The sequence below is a fragment of the Coregonus clupeaformis genome, chromosome 9, assembly GCF_020615455.1.
Source record: "Coregonus clupeaformis isolate EN_2021a chromosome 9, ASM2061545v1, whole genome shotgun sequence".
Lineage (NCBI taxonomy): Eukaryota > Metazoa > Chordata > Actinopteri > Salmoniformes > Salmonidae > Coregonus > Coregonus clupeaformis.
This window is the reverse complement of record NC_059200.1, coordinates 18,320,321-18,343,607: the sequence shown is the minus strand read 5'-3', so window position 1 is coordinate 18,343,607 and position 23,287 is coordinate 18,320,321. Positions and strand designations below refer to the sequence as shown.

The following is a 23,287-nucleotide window of genomic DNA, read 5'->3' as shown; positions in this document are numbered from 1 at the left end:
AGTCACTGTTGGTTTATAAACCGCCTTACATAAATCTTAAAACCATATCTCCAGATGTCATGGGCTGAGTCCCAAATTTGCACCCTTTTCCCTATTCCCTATACAGTGCACTACTTTTGACCATGGGGGGCCAAAGGGCTCTGTTAAAAAAGTAAAGCACTATGTAGGGAATAGGGTGCTATTTGGGATGCTACCATGCTCACGATGGCCTGTAAAAGGAGCAGGTTGGGTAAGAGATTACGGCTTAAGGTAGTCAGAGAACAAAATCATAATTACAAGATGTTCAGTCAAGACACAGATTACAAGATGTCCGATTAATGTTTGACTGGTGTCTTAATCAAAGGGTGAACACATTATTATCAAAACAAGTGACCAAATCACACATTTAGGAGATAATGATATTATTACAAAAGAGACACATGTCAAGTGCTCTTTTGTTTAATGAATAGGCCCAGGACCTACATATAAAATAGTTTAAATAGTTAAATAGTTATTGAAAGGCCTATTGGCATATTACAAGCTTTCTCAGAGAGGACGTCTACACGTCCACCTCCCAATATTTTAATTTTCAATAAAATAAATGTCTTCATTTTCTTGACTTGAAAATAGGCTTACTTGTTTTGTGACATTTTTTATTTATCTAAATACATACATAAATAAATAAGAAATAAATACATGCATTTGCTCAATTGTCCAGTTATTACATTGAATTAATGCTTCTTTAAATTTTTTAAAAATATTAAATTAGTTGATAAACCTGTCAACCAAAACACATAACAATATAATATGTGATTAGTAACAGCTAAAAGTGTCATCCATGTCAGGCTACAGCCAGTTATCTTGATAATTTGACATATTTCAAGTTGGGTTGAATGTGTTGAATGAGTTGAGTGGTCTGTTGTAGCCTATTATCTGTGAACAAGAAAACTACTACGGTTTCTGCTCCATTAACTAACCACTTGAGATGTCATAGTTCACACCATAATTACATCTTCAGGCCTATACAGTACATAACCTTATTATGTGAGAGGTTAACCATACAGACCTTAGTTTAGCCCAGTGGCCCAGTGGGTCTGCCATTGAGGTGCAAATAAAATGTCTTAACTTCCTCAATATTGCGGGGGATATGTGTAATTAACACTAAACAAAGATTGACAGCAGTTTGGTAATCCCTGGCCCACACGCTGCTTAAGGGGATTATTATTTTTTTTTTTAAACTCTAAAGAGGTAAAACCCTTAAAACTATTTAGCTTTTCCTAATTGCAGAAGGTGACATTATCCTCTGTTTGCCAAAGAGGCGATCATTGGTCCAGTAGGTAGTGGATCTAGTATGCTAAGAACTAGCAGTCACGACGTAGCTTGTCATTAACAACACAGGGCTTGGAACTTAAATCTATCTGTTAGTTACAATTAGGGGATGCATATTGGATCTAAAAAGGTCCTTGACAACCGTATGAGCAATTTGATAGCTGGATATGATGTAGAACAGGTTTTGCTGTTTTTATATGCTGTTATTATACCTTTGACATTGTTGTGCCTTTGGCTTTGACATTGCTATGCCGACTAGGTGAAAAATCTGTCGATGTGCCCTTGAGCAAGGCACTTAACCCTAATTGCTCCTGTAAGTCGCTCTGGATAAGAGCGTCTGCTAAATTACTAAAATGTTAAATGTTAAATCTAGCTAGCTCACACTAGTACAATATCCCACCTTTGAGGAGGTTCCAACTGCTCCAATGAGGAGTATGTGATGTGAGGGTTTCTAAAAGAAAATACCGGCTATATGATTTCATCGAGATAGGGGGAATGGAAGTCACATTTCCTCTACCTAACTCTAACCTTCTGTGGAAACTTGAATGCAACTTGTCTTGTCTAGTTTTCTAGCTAACTGAGTCCAATCCAAATCATTTGAGAGTCTGACATAAGCAGTTAACCTGATGAGGTGGGACAACCTCCTCGGCAACCTTCATCCTATTAACTGCTAATCTTTTACCAGAAGATTCCCAATCCAAGGCATTCTGAACATTGGACTCACGTGACACTCACAACATGGAGGAGGGTTTCTTCACCCGAACTAACCGACCCTAACAACAGTTGCTAAATAATCTCAAATTAATCGAAGACCCATTTCTTTATTCAGCCTCTTATGGTGTGTTAGTGTAATTCACATATTTAAAACCTAATCTGAGTATCTTTCCAATTCTGCCTGTTATATCACCCATTAGGAATATATGTATTTATAAGTAGAAGGCAACAACTATAAGAGAAATTATGTCAAATAGTCTGTCATTTTATACAAGTCAGTGGTTTTATTAGTCATTGGCTTCTGCATCAACATGTATAATTCTAACCGCACAACATAACTTTACATTTAATATATATATTTTAGAATAATCCAAAATCCTTAACATTAGTACTTCAGTGTGTCAGTCAATGTTAATGTACAGTTTGTTTAATTATGGAATGAAGACTATATATTTTATTTAAATGATGTATTGTGCAAAACTGCAAAGTATTTATCTCTTACAAGCTTGTTTTATGCTTGTTGTTTTAGATAAACATTGATAGAGGTGATGGTCAAAGATTTACAATTGTGTGTGTGTGGAGGAGGATATGCAACAGAATGTATTGCGCGATTGTCCACAATAGTGTCAGTTGCATAAAGTGTAAGAGAAGTGGCCATCATGAGTGACATAATTTCCTAATTAACCGGTGAAACATGGAGAATAACACAAACGGGGGGAAACAATCTACAACAGCATTCATTCACACACATACAAAAAATACGTAATTTTACGAGTTAAACAAACAGCAAATTAAGGGGAGACATCAAAACAGAAACCAATACACACAAGAGGTTGTTTGGGAAATGAGCTTCCATTTCAGCAAGACCTGCTGCCATTGGATGTCGCCGAGCAGATTTCCAAGCTTTGATCATTGATAGGGGGAGATAGAGGACTCTCTTAGACCTGGGTTCAAATAGTATCTGTTTTCTTTCAGCTGTGCTTGATTGAGCTTGCCTGGCGCAATTATGGAACCAATGGAATAGTCCCAAAAGTGCAAACCAACCCGGCCCGTCCATCTGGCACTCCCCAGACAGGCTCAATCAAAACACTCAAAGGAGACTTTAAAACAGGGGTACTCAAGTACTAGTTGAGAAGATCCGGTCACACACATTTCCTAGGTGGCAAAGGTCCAGATGGATATTGTCATTTATCGGCATAGTAACAAACCCCCACCTCACAACCTATTGGACCCCAAACTGTTCACACCCCTGTTGTTGGCGGAGAGAAAATGTTGCAGTTTTAAAGCTAATTTCCCGCAATTCTACACATTTTGCATGGGGCAGATAATTTTGTTGCTGTTTCAAATCTAATTTCCTGCTATTCTACACATTTTGCATGGGGCAGAGAATTTTGTTGCTGTTTCAAAGCTAATTTCCTGCAATTCTACACGTCTTATGTGTGTTTATATGATACCAGGGGTCGAAGCCCGATCGAGTTACATTTAAAAAATAATAAATAGATCCGGACCGCGGTCCAACAGTTGAGTATAGGGGCTTTAAAATAGCTCAAATACTTATTTTAAACCCAGGTCTGCTGGGTGGAGAGTGACTCTCATAGGATCGGTTTGTTTACAGTCGCTAAATCACTCCCTTGTTCCCTTACACCTCTATGTTAGCATGTCTAAGGGTCTGAATAAGTATAAGCAGTGTAGTGGTAAAGCTTCCGCCATATTTCTTCCACCTTCAGATCTGCAAACATTGAAAGGTTAGGGCCAAGGGATCGAATCGGGGTAGGGAACGAATTGGGACCGGCTGTTCATGAAGTGAAATCTTCCATTTTATTTTATTTACATGACAGAGCATTTCTCCTCTGCCTTGGCTTTCATCTCTGTCACGGTGGCCGAGGCCTTCTCCTTGAGCTGATCCATGTCCATGTTCTGGAGGTTCTGAATGCCACCCAAGATGGAGTCCTTGTCCTCCTCCTCCGTGGCATCCTCGTCCACCATCTTGAGCAGCTCTTCGGGTACGTCCACGTCGTCTCCAGCCATGGCCAGCATGTTGTCGTCCTGCTCGCTCTGGAGAGAGTAGAGGCCAATACAGACATTTTATAATTTTACAGCTTGTAATATTATTATTAGTCAGGACATCAGCTAGTAGGACAGACAGAGATCATGTTACCGTCCTGCTCGCTCTGTTAGAGAAACAATAGAGATGTTACATTAGCTAGCATTGTTAGTTATGGCTCGCTGCCCTGCTCCCACTAAAAGACCAATGCAGACGTTAGATTAGCTAGTGAGACATACAGACAGACAGCCTGAACCTACTACTCCTGTCTGTTGCTCGGTCTTTAAAAGGGAGAGACCAATACAGATTTAAACAACCTACTACACTCCTGTTTATGTAGAGGCCAACAAAGACATCAGATTAGCTAGTGAGACAGAGATATCTTCTACAGCTACACTCCTGTTTATGTAGAGGCCAACAAAGACATCAGATTAGCTAGTGAGACAGAAAGACACCATACTACAGCTAGACCAACACAGACAATCAATCAATAAATCAATCAATCAAGGAAATCAATCAAATAAATAAATCAAATTAATTCATAACTGATTTTTTTTTATGTCAGCAGTTGTCACAAAGTGCTTTGCAGTACATTGGATTAGCTACCGAGACAGACAGACAACCTCTATCCTCCTGTCTCACTCTGTAGAGACAGATGTTACATTAGCTACCGAGACAGACAGACAACCTCTATCCTCCTGTCTCGCTCTGTAGAGACAGATGTTAGATTAGCTAGAAAGACATGGAGAGACATCAAATGAAATCTAATTGTATGTCACATGCGCCGAATACAACAAGTGTAGACTTTACTGTGAAACGCTTACTTACAAACCTTTTCCCGACAATGCAGTTAAAAAGTAAGAAAATTTCCAAATAGATTGTAAAAAAATTGGAACACGATAAAATAACAGTAACGAGGCTATGTACAGGCTATATACAAGGAACACCGGTACCGAGTTAGTGTACTGGGCTACGAGGTAGTTGGGGTGATTGATTGAGGTAAATATGTACATGTAGGTTTGGTTAGGTGATTTATTGAAGCACTATGTACATATACTGTAGGTAGGGGTGAAAAGCAGAAAGTCCGGGTAGCCATTTGATTAACTGTTCAGCAGTCTTATGGCTTTGGGGTAGAAGCTGTTCAGGAGCCTTTTGGTCCCAGACATGGCGCTCCGGTACCGCTTGCCGTGTGGTAGCAGAGAGAACAGACTGTGGCTGGAGTCTTTGACAATTTTTTGGATGTTCCTCTGACACCGCCTGGTATCCTGCTACAACTACACACCTGTCTCTCCCGCAAGGCAGGGGATGAGTGTTGTTTTAACACCTCACTGGTGCACATGTCACTGGTAAAAACAAATGGTCACTTAGGGGTCCTTAGTTTGAACACACTTAATGCAATAAAGAAGAAGAAGAAGAAGAAGAAGAAGAAGAATTTATGATTTATCTTTGGAACCTCAAACCTACATTCTAGAATCTGTTGAAACGTACATTCTAGAACCTGTTGAAACCTACATTCTAGAACCTGTTGAAACCTACATTCTAGAACCTGTTGAAACCTACATTCTAGACCCTATTGGAACCTACATTCTAGACTCCAGGAAGGATGATCTGAAACCTGCGTTAGCCTTTCCGTTGGAAACCATGACGCCGGCCAGGTGTGAGGATTCTAAAGATGTCCGCCACAGTCTTACACAAGAGACTAATTCCATTACTTAAACATGCCAGATTTTGCAGTCACATATACAATCATGTTATTTCACCATTCATTGTGTTCATCAGTTGTGATGGCTGTCTTGTACAATGCCTTTAATCGATTTTAAAAGGACCTTTATGTGGGTTTGTCATGGTGAAACTATACTTGCTGGACTCAATAGTCATTGTATAGGTTGTATAAGTTTTTGACATAAACGTATTTTTAAACTAACATGAAAACAAAACAACTGAACCTATACCTATTGATGATATACGTATTAATATGTTGTCTATTGTTTTAAAGTGTCGTTCCACATATAGAAATGAACATAATTAACAAGAAGATTGAATATTGAACTGAATTACTTGTGAGAGACATTCTGCAAAAAGCAAACACAGAAGCCATTTACGTTCACCTCAGTCAGGATGATTTCTTTTCGATACATAAATAATATCAATATTTATTCTGCTCTTTGCTACTGTAACCACAGCTTTATAAATGGTAGAGGTAATATAGCTATACAAATAAAATTGTTTTAACATTGAACTATCACCTTTTCTTTCAGTAATGACGTATATAAAATCAGAATACAACTGTACCTTATTTCCGCTCGTCATAACACCTGATTAAAAATCACTTCCTTATCAAACAGCTTTCAATAGATCCCAATAGATCCAAACAGATTCAGTAGATTCTTCTACAGAATCTAACCTAGATGTGGTTCTTCTGTCTGTCAACGTCGGTCAACCAACACTGTCTTCACTCCACAAAGCCACATGAACACCTAGCTTGAACACCTAGATGGCCTCTGGCTCTGGCCTCGTTCTAAGCCCACAGCACAATATAGGATAACATGTGAAGTCTCCAGGTCTTTTATCGAACATCTTGCCTTAACCCTAATCTGATGGCAGTTAGCCACCTCCACCTCCCGCTGTATGGCCTAACGGAAACTGCCAAGGGATGAAAACAGCATCTAGCCTGTAAACATCAACCACTGCAGGTCAGGCTTAACCATTGAGGTGTTCACCAGGGTTGAGGTTAGAGTCCATTTCCATTCAGTCAATTTAGGAAGTACAATTGTAGTCTACATGACCTCATTGTTCCATCCAAAGGTCTCTGCATCTGTGGTCCTCTGTAGCTCAGCTGGTAGAGCACGGCGCTTGTAACGCCAGGGTAGTGGGTTCGATCCCCGGGACCACCCATACACAAAAAAAATGTATGCACGCATGACTGTAAATCGCTTTGGATAAAAGCGTCTGCTAAATGGCTTATTATTATTATTATTATTATTATTATTATTATTATTATAAAACTTGTTTGCTCTCTGAACATGTACTCTACAGTATGTAAACATGTAACATAAAACAGTGCAGAATTCAGGAAGTAAATTAAAATTGAAATCACCTACTCTAGAGAGTGACTAGTGACAGGGGGGGCTGAAGAGGTTGTAATTCGGGAGGAATGGCTTCTCACCTTTGGGAGCCTGTACTTGTCTCTTAGACACACCCGCAGAGTTGCCCTCTCAGCTTTCTTGTGTAAGAAGTCAGCATCTCTCTCCATCCTGAATAATAGAGAAAATAAATGATTGATGAATTGCTTGATTAATTAATTTATATATAGTGTGATCACATCATGGATAACTTTATATGCGTGCATGCATATACTGTATACTTGTTTCATTTGTATTCAAACACAATAATGGTCTGAGTATGATCTTGTTTCAACCAAAGGGACAGTCAATATACCAAACTAATGCAACACATGATACCATAAAGCTAAGAGGATTTTTTTATTTCACCTTTATTTAACCAGGTAAGCCAGTTGAGAACAAGTTCTCATTTACAACTGCGACCTGGCCAAGATAAAGCAAAGCAGTGCGATAAAAACAACAACAACACAGAGTTACATATGGAATAAACAAAAACGTACAGTCAATAACACAATAGAAAATATATATACAGTGTTTGCAAATGTAGTAAGTTAATGCAGGGCTTTATGGAGTTTGACCCTAACAATGTGCTACATGTCCCGTTCTGTCATGGGTAAACCATCAGATGGGTTTAGGTAAAGAGGTTCAGACTACATATTCTCACTGTTCAGTCACATGATGCTTCCGGAATTTGAAAAGAGAACATGACGTATGGCTGGGCAGACTACTATGATAAATATTTGTATGGTTGTCTGGCTACTATGATAAATATTTGTATGGTTGTCTGGCTACTATAATAAATATTTGTATGGTTGTCTGGCTACTATAATAAATATTTGTATGGTTGTCTGGCTACTATAATACATATTTGTATGGTTGTCTGGCTACTACAATACATATTTGTATGGTTGTCTGGCTACTATGATAAATATTTGTATGGTTGTCTGGCTACTATAATAAATATTTGTATGGTTGTCTGGCTACTATAATAAATATTTGTATGGTTGTCTGGCTACTATGATAAATATTTGTATGGTTGTCTGGCTACTATAATACATATTTGTATGGTTGTCTGGCTACTATGATAAATATTTGTATGGTTGTCTGGCTACTATAATAAATATTTGTATGGTTGTCTGGCTACTATAATACATATTTGTATGGTTGTCTGGCTACTATAATAAATATGTGTATGGTTGTCTGGCTACTATAATAAATATTTGTATGGTTGTCTGGCTACTATAATACATATTTGTATGGTTGTGCTATATATGGTTGTATCACTTAAAGTGCTGCTTGCTTTCCTCCTGTTTAGAAAAGCAAAAGCTGCAAACTCTATGGCTCCAATGATAATAATTGATTCCAATGTTTCAACTGCTTTCCTCCGGTGTCATTATTCTGGCTTTACACAACCCACACCATGCCAATAGGCCAATGGGCCAATCAGATTATACAATGCATGGTCAACTCATTAGTGTATTGACTTTCGGATAATCATCATGAGAATCCTTGGTTGCGTTCCAAATGCCACCCTGTTCTCTATATAATGCACTAGCCTTGCGGTTAGAGCGTTGGGGCCCATATCCAAAAGGATGCTGGTTTGAATACCTGAGCAGACAAGGTGACCCCTGGCTGACCCTGGAAAACTACCCGTTTCACTGCACTTATCTGGTGTATGTGACAATACAACATATTATTACTTTTGACCAGAGTCATCTGGGACATGAACCCTTCTCTTGGCCCTTTTGTGCCAACCTCATTGGTCGCTGTGGAGAGAGAACTGTTTCCCCTAGCCAATTAAACGTGAGGATTATTAGTTGGCCAGATTGAGGGCTAGGACAAGGTTGAAGATTAGGACAAATCACCCAACACAGCCACTGAGTGTACAAAACATTACCATGACGTAGACTGACCAGGTGAAAGCTATGATCCCTTATTGATGTCACCTGTTAAATCCACTTCAAATCAGTGTAGATGAAGGGGAGGAGACAGGTTAAAGAAGGATTTCTTGAGACAATTGAGACATGGATTGTGTATGTGTGCCATTCAGAGGGTGAATGGGCAAGACAAAAGATTTAAGTGCCTTTGAATGGGGTATGGTAGTAGGTGCCAGGCGCACCAGTTTGAGTGTGTCAAGAACTGCAATGCTGCTGGGGCTTTCACGCTCAACAGTTTCCCCTGTGTATCAAGAATGGCCCACCACCCAAAGGACATCCAGCCAACTTGATACAACAGTGGGAAGCATTGGAGTCAACATGGGCCAGCATCCCTGTGGAACGCTTTCGACACCTTGTAGAGTCCACGCCCCGACGAACTGAGGCTGTTCTATGGGGAAAAAGGGGTGCAACTCAATATTAGCAAGGTGTTCCTAATGTTTTGTACACTCAGTGTATAACTCTAACTCCTGCTCTGCTCTGCTCCGAGACACCCAACACAAAATTAGGAATACAAGACTTTATAAGGTGGTCATACATGCTCTTGACAAGTCTTACAATGCATTATAACTGCAGGCTTTAAATAAAGTGCGCTAACATTTAGCATCTGATGTAATGTAAATGTGTGGGCATTTTCCACCAGATGACAACAGAATTGTTCGCTAAATCATGGGAGGAAGAGATAATCTGGTTACATAATCTGGTTTGGCTGAAGCGTCCATCCGAAGATTATATTGCTGTAAAACATCAACACTGACGGAAAATTTCAGTATTAGGCTAAGGCTATGCTATATTTTGTTGCAATAAAGAAATTACATCTTTACACACAAATAATGTAACCTTTGTGGACTCATTTGTTGATTGCTTACATTCCTATTTTTATTTTAAATTGTATTTATTTTATTGAATACTAAACATACAATCTACCTGCAGTGAAGCCGCTCAACATTTACATCACATTCAGTCATCTAAAAGACTTCCAATCCAGAGCGACCCACAGGAGCAACCAGGGTCAAGTGCCCAGCCCAAGGGCACGTCAACAGATCTCCCACCAAGTCAAAACGGGGACCCGAACCAGCGACTTATCGGCCACCGGCCCAAGCTCCTGACCACCAGGCCACCAACCATCCAAGATCCCCCCACAGTTCCCCGAGAGCTGCCCCTCAACCATCCGAGAACCTCTCCCTCCATTGTCTCCAGTTCCACATCCCAACCCTCAGTTTCCCTCAGCCCATCCCACCTATCTCCGCTGGCCACCCTCTTCGTATTTCTATGCGCCATACAGTATATCATTCAACTATGCTGTTATGTTTAACATGCAATTTGAATCGATCTAATTGAATAGAATCCACAGATTGTGAGTTAATGTTTGAACAGTGACTGAACATGCCCTACTGGGCAGCAGCCACATCATTTTACATAACAAAACAAAATGGCCGCCATGGCAGTGAAACGACAGTAAAGAGCTCTTCCTCCTGTTTGACATTTAGTCCCGGTCTTTAATTGTGGATATGGACCAATAAACTGGACAGAGTGTTGAAATTATTTGAGATAGACATAGCAGTAAGATTACTTTTGATCTATGATTTTTCACTTCTCCATCAAAGCTCCTCCTACACCGTCGCAGTTAAATCATCATGGGTCAAATTCAGCAGCCATTTTAAATTCCTCCTGGGGTCTTAATAGTTCAGGTACTAAATGAGATAGTAGTAGCTACTGAACATCTATTCACTTTTCAAAACGTAAGACTATTTTACAGATTATTTGACTTTATTTTAGCACTGATCCTTTTGAGTGTTATTCAAATTCAATGTCGGTAAGCCAGTCTGGCTTAAAAAACAACATTGTTGATATCACAGCAGAGGATCAATGATCAGAGATTAATTGTGTAATGGTGGTCGTGGTTGGTTGGTAGGTAGGGGTGAAATTTGGTACCCAAGCAACAAGTCTGTCTTTTTACAGAAATAAAAATATGCTGAAAATTCTAGTTTGAGTTATTCTGACCTTGAGTGACAAAACCATTAAGAAAATAAATAGTGCAAAAATGAACATAAATTATAAACTGTAACAATGGGAATAAATGTTGATAAATGAAATAGTTATGAATTCAACAACAATATTTAAAATTAACAAATAATTTCCTGCAGAATTCCTGCATGGTGCTTGTCAAGGTCAGCTAGGATAGTGGTGGTGGTTACATTCTGTAGGGTTAGCCAGCCATGTTCCTCTCATAGCCATTCATATCCAACAACACCAAAACAAAATGGAGGTAACTTGGCAGTGAGGGCAGGTTACTTACTTCTCCTCCACCAACTGTTTTTGGTACTCCTCATACTCCTCGCGTGTCATCCCTGCTGCTTTGGCCGGGTCTGCAGGGGCCGCCTCCGTTTCCTCCTCTCCTCCACCCATAGGATTCAAACCAGCCAGCGGGTTAGGCATCATGGTCTTGATTAGGAACATCTTGCTCCGTAGAGTTCTGCTGTACTAGGATATATAGATATTATATTGTTGTAAATAAGACTAGTTGCTTCCCTGGCTTCTACCGTTGGGTTGGGATTGCTAGTGGTTGTGTTAAGTCCAATGGGATCCTGTATATCCTGTCTAGCTAACCTGTCCTGCTGCCTGGATGTGTAGTGAAGGACACACTGACGGCTAGGGAACAGACACCAACAACAACAAAAATACGGTCAGCCGTAATCTGGATTAAACCTCGCTACAGCCCCATGATGCTAAGAGGCAGATGGCCTGGTTGTCCGCCTCTATTTTGAACACACAACTTTAAGGAATCATATTGATAATTATTTAATACTAATTAACACGTTCAGTCAATGGCAGTACTGGTGTACAGCACCATGCAAAGGTCACAGTCAAATTTGGGATTTCAAGATCCCAAGACATTCTTGTTCTCCTGTTGGTCGTTCGGTGCTGTCGCCACGTCACATATGTTGCTTCCACCCGCCCACTGCTAGTTAATCACATTACTGAAGAAGGTTTGGCTCCTCCCATGTGACGTATCTACCAGAGATTTCCATGTATATCCTGGATGAGCTGAGGGCTGGAGGGGGTGGTGGGGGTGGGGTGGGGGGTGGGGGAATTACACCATTGCAATCACCAATGACTTTTGAATGAACATGACTTCATAAAGAACAAACGTTATATGCAAACATAAGAAACCTTTCTAAAACAGCAGGAAGAATAACACAACGTACATTTGTGTACAGTGTGTGCAGAATGCGGGTTTGTATACTGTCATATTCTTATCATCAAACGCTGATCTTTATAATTGGTATGAAATTACATAGAGACAAGCTGAATTGTACAACCTTAGCATTTGCCTTTTTCTATAGCTACACTGTTGTGTTTGCGGTTAGCTGTACAGTGCTGTGCTGTGCTGTGCTGTGCTGCGCTGTGCTGTGCTGTGCTGTGCTGTGCTGTGCTGTGCTGTGCTGTGCTGTGCTGTGCTGTGCTGTGCTGTGCTGTATTGTGCTGTGCTGTGCTGTGCTGTGCTGTGCTGTGCTGTGCTGTACTGTACTGTATTGTGCTGTGCTGTGCTGTGCTGTGCTGTACTGTATTGTGCTGTGCTGTGCTGTGCTGTGCTGTGCTGTACTGTGCTGTACTGTATTGTGCTGTACTGTGCTGTAGAGTGCTGTGCTGTGCTGTGCTGTGCTGTGCTGTATTGTGCTGTACTGTATGGTGCTGTGCTGTGCTGTGCTGTGCTGTGCTGTGCTGTACTGTGCTGTACTGTATTGTGCTGTGCTGTGCTGTGCTGTACTGTATTGTGCTGTGCTGTGCTGTGCTGTGCTGTGCTGTACTGTACTGTACTGTATTGTGCTGTACTGTGCTGTGCTGTGCTGTGCTGTGCTGTGCTGTGCTGTGCTGTACTGTGCTGTGCTGTGCTGTGCTGTGCTGTGCTGTGCTGTATTGTGCTGTGCTGTGCTGTGCTGTGCTGTGCTGTACTGTGCTGTGCTGTGCTGTGCTCTATTGTGCTGTACTGTATTGTGCTGTGCTGTACTGTGCTGTACTGTATTGTGCTGTGCTGTGCTGTGCTGTATTGTGCTGTACTGTATTGTGCTGTGCTGTGCTGTGCTGTATTGTGCTGTACTGTATTGTGCTGTGCTGTACTGTGCTGTACTGTGCTGTGCTGTGCTGTATTGTGCTGTGCTGTGCTGTGCTGTACTGTACTGTATTGTGCTGTGCTGTGCTGTACTGTGCTGTACTGTATTGTGCTGTGCTGTGCTGTGCTGTGCTGTGCTGTGCTGTACAGTGCTGTGCTGTGCTGTGCTGTGCTGTATTGTGCTGTACTGTGCTGTACTGTATTGTGCTGTGCTGTGCTGTGCTGTACTGTGGCGGGGAGGCAGGGATGCGGCAAAGGAGGTGTTTCCTGGGTGTGAAAGAAGAGTCATCATCTCTTATTTCTGACGAGTGACACGGCAACAATACAGTCTGACAATAGAGGAGAGAGAGAGAGGGGGACATTGTTACAACACTGTATATATACATAATATGACATTTGAAATGTCTTTATTCTTTTGGAACTTCTGAGTGTAATGTTTACTGTTAATATTTATTGTTTATTTCACTTTAGTTTACTATCTACTTCACTTGCTTTGGCAATGTTAACATACATTTCCCATGCCAATAAAGCCCTTAAATTGACATTGAAATTGAATTGAGAGAGAGGGGGGGTTGAGAAAGAGAGTGAGAGAGAGAGAAAGGGGGTTGAGAAAGAGAGTGAGAGAGAGGGGGGGGTTGAGAAAGAGAGTGAGAGAGAGAGAGGGGGGTTGAGAAAGAGAGTGAGAGAGAGAGGGGGTTGAGAAAGAGAGGAGCGAGAGAAGGGGGGTTGAGAACGAGAGGAGAGAGAGAGGGGGGTTGAGAACGAGAGGAGAGAGAGAGATATCGCCCTCAACCGCAGACCCAACACCTCACACAGAAGTAACAGATCAACAGACAGTCTCCCAGACGACCCCCCCGGACCTACACATAGAGGACCCCCGCCGAGAGGACCTACATCCAGACCACAGCACCACCAGCCACATCCACACCCCCACCAATGAACACCCCCAAGTCAACCATGCCCACAGAAACCTATTCAAACAAAAACATAGAGACCCAGAAAACCTGAGCCTATGCCTTCACTATTGTGAATCACTAAAACGATACAGAAATACACTACGGAAAAAGAAGGAACAGCATGTCAGAAATCAGCTCAATGTAACAGAAGAATCCATAGACTCTAACCACTTTTGGGAAAATTGGAAAACACTAAACAAACAACAACACAAAGAGCTATCTATCCAAAACGGAGATGTATGGGTAAACCACTTCTCCAATCTTTTTGGCCTATAACAATGAACAAACAGCAAAAACATATACATGATCAAATGCAAATCTTAGAATCAACTATTAAAGACTACCAGAACCCACTGGATTTTCCAATTACATTGAATGAACTACAGGACAAAATACAAACCCTCCAACCCAAAAAGGCCTGTGGTGTTGATGGTATCCTCAATGAAATGATAAAATATACAGACCACAAATTCCGATTGTTTATACTTAAACTCTTTAACATCATCCTTAGCTCTGGCATCTTCCCCAATATTTGGAACCAAGAACTGATCACCCCAATCCACAAAAGTGGAGACAAATTTGACCCCAATAACTACCGTGGGATATGCGTCAACAGCAACCTAGTTCATTTCCTCAGTGTAAACAATGTACTGAGCAAATGTCAAATTGGCTTTTAACCAAATGACCATACAACAGACCACGTATTCACCCTGCACACCCTAATTGACAAACAAACAAACCAAAACAAAGGCAAAGTCTTCTCATGCTTTGTTGATTTCAAATAAGCTTTTGACTCAATTTGGCATGAGGGTCTGCTATACAAATTGATGGAAAGTGGGGTTGGGGGAAAAACATCCGACATTATAAAATCCATGTACACAAACAACAAGTGTGCGGTTAAAATTGGCAAAAAAACACACACATTTCTTTCCACAGCGCTGTGGGGTGAGACAGGGACGCAGTTTAAGCCCCACCCTCTTCAACATATATATCAACGAATTGGGGCGAGGGCACTAGAACAGTCTCCAGCACCCGGCCTCACCCTACTAGAATCTGAAGTCAAATGTCTACTGTTTGCTGATGATCTGGTGCTTCTGTCACCAACCAAGGAGGGCCTACAGCAGCACCTAGATCTTCTGCACAGATTCTGTCAGACCTGGGCCCTGACAGTAAATCTCAGTAAGACAAAAATAATGGTGTTCCAAAAAAGGTCCAGTTGCCAGGACCACAAATACAAATTCCATCTAGACACCGTTGCCCTAGAGCACACAAAACCTACACATACCTCGGCCTAAACATCAGCGCCACATCTAACTTCCACAAAGCTGTGAACGATCTGAGAGACAAGGCAAGAAGGGCCTTCTATGCCATCAAAAGGAACATAAAATTCGACATACCAATTAGGATATGACCAAAAATACTTGAATCAGTTATAGAACCCATTGCCCTTTATGGTTGTGAGGTCTGGGGTTCGCTCACCAACCAAGAATTCACAAAATGGGACAAACACCAAATTGAGACTCTGCATGCAGAATTCTGCAAAAATATCCTCTGTGTACAACGAAAAACACAAAATAATACATGCAGAGCAGAATTAGGCTGATTCCCTCTAATGATCAAAATCCAGAAAAGAGCCGTTAAATTCTATAACCACTTAAAAGGAAGCGATTCCCAAACCTTCCATAACAAAGCCATCACCTACAGAGAGATGAACTTGGAGAAGAGTCCCCTAAGTAAGCTGGTCCTGGGGCTCTGTTCACAAACACAAACAGACCCCACAGAGCCCCAGGACAGCAACAACAACACAATTAGACCCAACCAAATCATGAGAAAACAAAAAGAGAATTACACGACACATTGGAAAGAATTAACAAAAAAACAGAGCAAACTAGAATGCTATTTGGCCCTAAACAGAGAGTACACAGTGGCAGAATACCTGGCCACTGTGACTGACCCAAACTTAAGGAAAGCTTTGACTATGTACAGACTCATTGAGCATAGCCTTGCTATTGAGAAAGGCCGCCGTAGGCAGACCTGGCTCTCAAGAGAAGACAGGCTATGTGCACACTGCCCACAAAATGAGGTGGAAACTGAGCTGCACTTCCTAACTTCCTGCCAAATGTATGACCATATTAGAGACACATATTTCCCTCAGATTACAGAGATCCACAAAGAATTTTGATAAACTCCCTTATCTACTGGTGCCATCACAGCAGCAAGATTTGTGACCTGTTGCCACAAGAAAAGGGCAACCACTGAAGAACAAACACCATTGTAAATACAACCCATATTTATGTTTATTTATTTTCCCATTTGTACTTTAACTATTTGCACATTGTTACAGCACTGTATATATACATAATTTTTATTATTTATTTCACATTTGTTTACTATCTACTTCACTTGCGTAGGCAATGTTATCATACGTTTCCCATGCCAATAAAGCCTTAAATTGAATTGAGAGAGAGAGAGGGGGAGTGAGAAAGAGAGGAGGGGGTGAGAAAGAGAGAGAGAGAGAGGAGAGGGGGTTGAGAAATAGAGGAGAGAGAGGGGGTTGAGAAAGAGAGGAGAGAGAGAGCAAGAAAGAGAGAGGGGGGTTGAGAAATAGAGGAGAGAGAGAGACAGAGGGGGTTGAGAAAGAGAGGAGAGAGAGAGGGGGGGTTGAGAAAGAGGAGAGAGCGAGAGAGGGAGAGAGGGGGGATGAGAAAGAGAGGAGAGAGAGAGCAAGAAAGAGAGAGGGGGGTTGAGAAATAGAGAAGAGAGAGAGACAGAGGGGGGTTGAGAAAGAGAGGAGAGAAAGAGAGGGGGTTGAGAAAGAGAGGGGATAGAGAGGGGGGAGTTGAGAAAGAGAGAGAGAGAGAGCGGGGGGGTTGAGAAAGAGAGGAGAGAGAGTGGGGGGTTGAGAGAGAGAGAGAGAGAGAGGCAAGAAAGAGAGAGGGGGTTGAGAAATAGAGGAGAGAGAGAGAGACAGAGGGGGTTGAGAAATAGAGGAGAGAGAGAGGGGGGTTGAGAAAGAGAGGAGAGAGAGAGAGGAGAGAGGGGTTGAGAAAGAGAGGAGAGAGAGAGATGGGGTTGAGAAAGAGAGGAGGAAGAGAGAGTGGGGGGTTGAGAGAGAGAGAGAGAGAGAGAGGATAAGAAAGATAGGAGAGAGAGAAAGAAAGGAGTGAGAGAGAGAGAGAGCGAGAGAGAGAGAGGGGGGGGGGCGTTGAGAATGAGAGGAGAGAGAGAGGGGTTGAGAAAGAGAGAGGAGGGTTGAGAAAGAGAGGAGAGAGAGATAGGGAGGTTGAGAAAGAGAGGAGAGGGAGAGAGAGGCGGTTGAGAAAGAGAGGAGAGAGAGAGAGAGAGGATAAGAAAGATAGGAGAGAGAGAAAGAAAGAGGAGTGAGTGAGTGAGAGAGAGAGAGAGAGAGAGAGAGAGAGAGAGAGGGCGTTGAGAATGAGAGGAGAGAGAGAGGGGGGTTGAGAAAGAGAGAGGGGGGGTTGAGAAAGAGAGGAGAGAGAGAGCAATAAAGAGAGAGGGGGGTTGAGAAATAGAGGAGAGAGAGACAGAGGGGGTTGAGAAAGAGAGGAGAGAGAGAGAGAGGGGGTGAGAAAGAGAGGAGAGAGAGAGACAGAGGGGAGTTGAGAAAGAGAGGAGAGGGAGAGAGGGTGGGTTGGGAAAGAGAGGAGAGAGAGAGTGGGGGGTGAGAGAGAGAGAGAGAGAAAGACAGCGATAGAGGGGATAAGAAAAATAGGAGAGAGAGAAAGAAAGAAAGAGAGAGGGGGTTGAGAAAGAGAGGAGTGAGAGAGAGAGAGAGAGAGAGAGAGAGAGGGGGTTGAGAAAGAGAGAGGGGGTTGAGAAAGAGAGGAGGGAGAGAGAGGGTTGAGAAAGAGGAGAGAGAGAGAGCAAGAAAGAGAGAGGGGGTTGAGAAATAGAGAAGAGAGAGAGAGACAGAGGGGGGTTGAGAAAGAGAGGAGAGAGAGAGAGAGGGGGGTTGAGAAAAAGAGGAAAGAGAGAGAGAGAGAGGGGGTTGAGAAATAGAGGAGAGAGAGAGAGAGAGAGGGGGAGAGAGAGGGGGGATGAGAAAGAGAGGAGAGAGAGAGAGAGAGCAAGAAAGAGAGAGGGGGTTGAGAAATAGAGAAGAGAGAGAGGGGGGTTGAGAAAGAGGAGAGAGAGAGAGAGAAAGGGTGAGAAAGAGAGGAGAGAGAGAGAGAGGGGTTGAGAAAGAGAGGAGAGAGAGGGTGAGAAAGAGAGGAGAGAGAGAGAGAGAGAGCGGGGTTGAGAAAGAGAGGAGAGAGAGGGGGATTGAGAAAGAGAGGAGAGAGAGAGAGCGAGAGAGAAAGGGTGAGAAAGAGAGGAGAGAGAGAGAGAGAGTGGGGTTGAGAAAGAGAGGAGAGAGAGAGAGCGGGGTTAAGAAAGAGAGAGAGAGAGAGCGACCAAGAGAGAGGGGAGAGAGAGGAAACGGATTCAAAGTGCAGCAAAAGTGCAGCACATCTAACCAGCACAATCTAACCGAATGGCAGAACGTTCAGTGCATTCTGAAAGTATTCAGACCCCTTCACTTTTTCCACATTTTGTTACGTTACAGCCTTATTCTAAAATGGATTAAATAAATAAAAATCCTCAATCTACCCACAACACCCCATAATGACAAAGTGTAAACAATTTTTGCAAATGTATTAAAAATAAAACACTGAAATCTCTTATTTACATAGGTATTCAGACCCTTTACTATGAGACTCGAAATTGAGCTCAGGTGTATCCTGTTTCCATTGATCATCCTTGAGATGTTTCTACAACTTGATTGGAGTCCACCTGTGGTAAATTCAGTTGATTGGACATGATCTGGAAAGGCACACACCTGTCTATATAAGGTCCAACAGTTGACAGTGCATGTCAGAGCAAAAACCAAGCCATGAGGTCGAAGGAATTGTCCGAAAAGCTCTGAGAAAGGATTGTGTCGAGGCACAGATCTGGGGAAGGGTACTAAAACATTTCTGCAGCATTGAAGTCCCCCAAGAACAGAGTGGCCTCCATCATTCTTAAATGGAAGAAGTTTGGAGCCACCAAGACTCTTCCTAGAGCTGGCCGCCCGGCCAAACTGAGTAATCAGGGGAAAAGGGCCTTGGTCAGGGAGGTGACCAAGAACCCGATGGTCACTTTGACAGAGCTCCAGAGTTCCTCTGTGGAGATGGGAGAACCTTCCAGAAGGACAACCATCTCTGCAGCACTCCACCAATCAGGCCTTTATGGTAGAGTGGCCAGACGGAAGCCACTCCTCAGTAAAAAGGCACATGACAGCCCGCTTGGAGTTTGCCAAAAGGCACCTAAAGGACCATGAGAAACAAGATTCTCTGGTCTGATGAAACTAAGATTGAACTCTTTGGCCTGAATGCCAAGCGTCACGTCTGGAGGAAACCTGGCACCATCCCTATGGTGAAGCACTGTGGTGGCAGCATCATGCTGTGGAGATGTTTTTCAGCGGCAGGGACTGGGAAACTAGTCTTGATCGAGGGAAAGATGAACGGAGCAAAGTACATTAAGATCCTTGATGAAAACCTGCTCCTCAGACTGGGGAGAAGGTTCACCTTCCAACAGCACAACAACCCTAAGCACACAGCCAAGACAACGCAGGAGTGGCTTTGGGAAAAGTCTCTGAATGTCCTTGAGTAGCCCAGCCAGAGCCCGGACTTGAACACGATTGAACATCTCTGGAGAGACCTGAAAATAGCTGTGCAGTGAAGCTCCCCATTCAACCTGACAGAGCTTGAGATTATCTGCAGAGGAGAATGGGAAAAACTCCTCAAATACAGGTGTGCCAAACTTGTAGTGTCATTCCCAAGAAGACTTGAGGTTGTTATCGCTGCCAAAGGTGCTTCGAATAAAAGTACTAAGTAAAGGGTCTGAATACTTATGTAAATGTGATCTTTCAGTTTTGTTTCTGTTATACATTTGCAAAAAAAATCTAAAAACCTGTTTTTATTTTGTCATTATGAGGGGTGAAAAAACAATTTAATCAATTTTAGAATAAGGCTGTAACGTAACAAAATGTGGAAAAGGTCAAGGGGTCAGAATACTTTCCGAATGCACTGTATGTAGATGTAGATTGTTATTGATTATTGCATTGTTGGGTTTTGTTCGCAAGAAAGGCATTTCACTGTACTTGTGCATGTGACATTAAAACTTGCTTCCATTCAGCCACAAGAGCATTAGTGAGGTCGGGCACTGATGTTGGACGATTAGGCCTGGCTCGCATTCGGCGTTCCAATTCATCCCTAAGGTGTTCGATGGGGTTGAGGTCAGGGCTCTGTGCAGGCCAGTCAAGTTCTTCCACACCGATCTCGACAAACCATTTCTGTATGGACCTCGCTTTGTGCATGGGGGCATTGTTATGCTGAAACAGGAAAGGGCCTTCCCCAAACTGTGGCCACAAAATTGGCAACACAGAATCGTCTAGAATGTCATTGTATTCTGTAGCATTAAGATTTCCCTTCACTGGAACTAAGGGGCCTAGCCCGAACCATGAAAAACAGACCCAGACCATTATTCCTTCTCCACCAAACGTTACAGTTGGCGCTATGCATTGGGGCAGGTAGCATTCTCCTGGCATCCGCCAAACCCAGATTTGTCTGTCGGACTGCCAGATAGTGAAGCGTGATTCCACTGCTCCAGAGTCCAATGGCAGCGAGCGTTACACCACTCCAGCTGACGCTTGGCATTGCGCATGGTGATCTTAGGCTTGTGTGCGGCTGCTCGGCCATGGAAACTCATTTCATGAAGCTCCCGACGAACAGTTATTGTGCTGACGTTGCTTCCAGAGGCAGTTTGGAACTCGGTGGTGAGTGTTGCAACCGAGGACAGACGATTTTTACGCGGTACACGCTTCAGCACTTGGCGGTCCCGTTCTGTGAGCTTGTGTGGCCTACCAATCTGCGGCTGAGTCGTTGTTGCTCCTAGACGTTTACACTTCACAATAACAGCACTTACAGTTGACCGGGGCAGTTCTAGAAGGGCAGATATTTGACAAAATGACTTGTTGGAAAGGTGGCATCCTATGATGGTGCCACGTTGAAAGTCACGGAGCTCTTCAGTAAGGCCATTCTACTGCCAATGTTTGTCTATGGAGATTGCATGGCTGTGTGCTCGATTTTATACACCTGTCAGCAACGGGTGTCTGAAATAGCCAAATCCACTAATTTGAAGGGGTGTCCACATACTTTTGTATATATAGTGTATCTCTACAAGACATGACATCATATCCCAATGTTCCATTGTCAGTACTCATGCTAACTGTATGGCATGCCTAGATTAATATATTAATTTGATCAAATATGAAATAACATTTTATTTAGGACACAGTGCCATTAATTTGTTGAAATATGCCTACTGCTGCACTCATGGGTTTCCATTTGTTGCTGTTGGTATGACTGGTATGCAAAATTGTGTTCGCCTACCTATCTGTGTGGAGAGACCCATATGCAATCATTGACATAAAAGGGTCAGTTATTTCCATTCTACACTGAACAAAAATATAAACACAACATACAACAATTTCAAAGATTTTACTAAGTTACAGTTCACATAAGGAAATCATTAAATTGAAATAAATTCAGTAGGCCCTAATCTATGGATTTCACATGACTGGGAATATAGATATGCATCTGTTGGTCACAGATACCTTTAAAATAAAAGGTAGGAGCATGGGTCAGAAAACCAGTCAGTATCTGGTGTGACCACCATTTGCCTCATGCAGCGTGACACATCTCCTTCGCATAGAGTTGATCAGGCTGTTGATTGTGGCCTGTGGAATGTTGTCCCACTCCTCTTCAATGGCTGTGCGAAGTTGCTGGATATTGGCGGGAACTGGAACACGCCGTCGTACACGTCGATCCAGAACATCCCAAACATGCTCAATGGATGACATGTCTGGTGTGTATGCAGGCCATGGAAGAACTGGGACATTTTCAGCTTCCAGGAATTGTGTACAGATCCTTCCGACAAGGGGCCTTGCATTACATGCTGAAACATGAGGTGATGGCGGTGGATGAATGGCATGACAATGGGCCTTAGGATCTCGTCACTGTATCTCTGTGAATTCAAATTGCCATTGATAAAATGCAATTGTGTTCGTTGTCTATAGCTTATGACTGCCCATACCATAACCCCACCACCGCCATGGGGCACTCTGTTCACAATGTTGACATCAGCAAACCGCTCGCCCACACGACGCCATCTGCCCCGTACAGTTGAAACCCGGGATTCATCCATGAAGAGTACACTTCTCCAGCGTGCCAGTAGCCATCGAAGGTGAGCCTTTGCCCACTGAAGTCAGTTATGATGCCGAACTGTATATGCATACATTTAAAAAAGTTATTAAAGTATTAATTACCAAAATTATGAAGATTCCGGTAACTTTGTTAAATTACTGGTAGCATTGCAACCCTACCTATACCTCACCACTGGCACAGAGTTGTTCTCTCTCACATAAGACCCAGCATAATGTCCTCTGTTCTTTCAGAGACACCAGCCTACTGTAGAGACACCAGCCTACCCTGCCAGAGACCCCAGCCTACCCTGCCAGAGACCCCAGCCTACCCTGCCAGAGACACCAGCCTAACCTGCCAGAGACACCAGCCTAACCTGCCAGAGACAGCAGCCTACCCTGCCAGAGACAGCAGCCTACCCTGCCAGAGACAGCAGCCTACCCTGCCAGAGACGCGCCTACTGCCAGAGACAGCAGCCTACCCTGCCAGAGACAGCAGCCTACCCTGCCAGAGACAGCAGCCTACCCTGCCAGAGACAGCAGCCTACCCTGCCAGAGACAGCAGCCTACCCTGCCTCCCTTAGACCAAACCTTGACCAGACTAAGCACTAATCCATGCATTAAGCTAATGTCTCTAAAAGGGATCCTGATCAAAAGTGCCAGGACGATAGTCTATCTTGCCAACTACTTTGATGAGTTACAAGGAGTTGGCAAGACAGCACAAACAGATCTGGGACCAGGCTATGGAGGTCAAATGTAACAACAATTAGGCTACTTTTTTAATACCTGAAAACCAAAATGTAAACAATGGGATGGCATACAGTAACAAAGACCAAAACAAATCTGCAAAATG

The 23,287-nt window shown here is 42.8% G+C and overlaps 1 protein-coding gene across 1 annotated transcript; it reads right to left on the bottom strand.

The window, feature by feature from the left end:
- Positions 1-3,264: 3,264 nt before the first annotated feature.
- Positions 3,265-11,975, bottom strand: cplx4a (complexin 4a). Its single transcript, XM_041885361.2, has 3 exons — positions 11,422-11,975; positions 7,233-7,320; positions 3,265-4,077 (listed from the first exon to the last, which is right to left on the bottom strand). Exons 1-3 carry the CDS (start codon positions 11,580-11,582, stop codon positions 3,850-3,852), a joined length of 477 nt encoding a protein of 158 aa, XP_041741295.1. The 5' UTR covers positions 11,583-11,975; the 3' UTR covers positions 3,265-3,849.
- Between the last annotated feature and the right edge of the window lie 11,312 nt (positions 11,976-23,287).

Excerpts from the sequence above, each read along its gene's own strand:
- cplx4a (XM_041885361.2), bottom strand. The coding sequence starts at position 11,582 with ATGTTCCTAATCAAGACCATGATGCCTAACCCGCTGGCTGGTTTGAAT. Across the intron at positions 7,321-11,421 it reads AAACAGTTGGTGGAGGAGAA|GATGGAGAGAGATGCTGACT; the intron begins GTAAGTAACCTG and ends TCTATTATTCAG. Across the intron at positions 4,078-7,232 it reads ACAAGTACAGGCTCCCAAAG|AGCGAGCAGGACGACAACAT; the intron begins GTGAGAAGCCAT and ends TACTCTCTCCAG.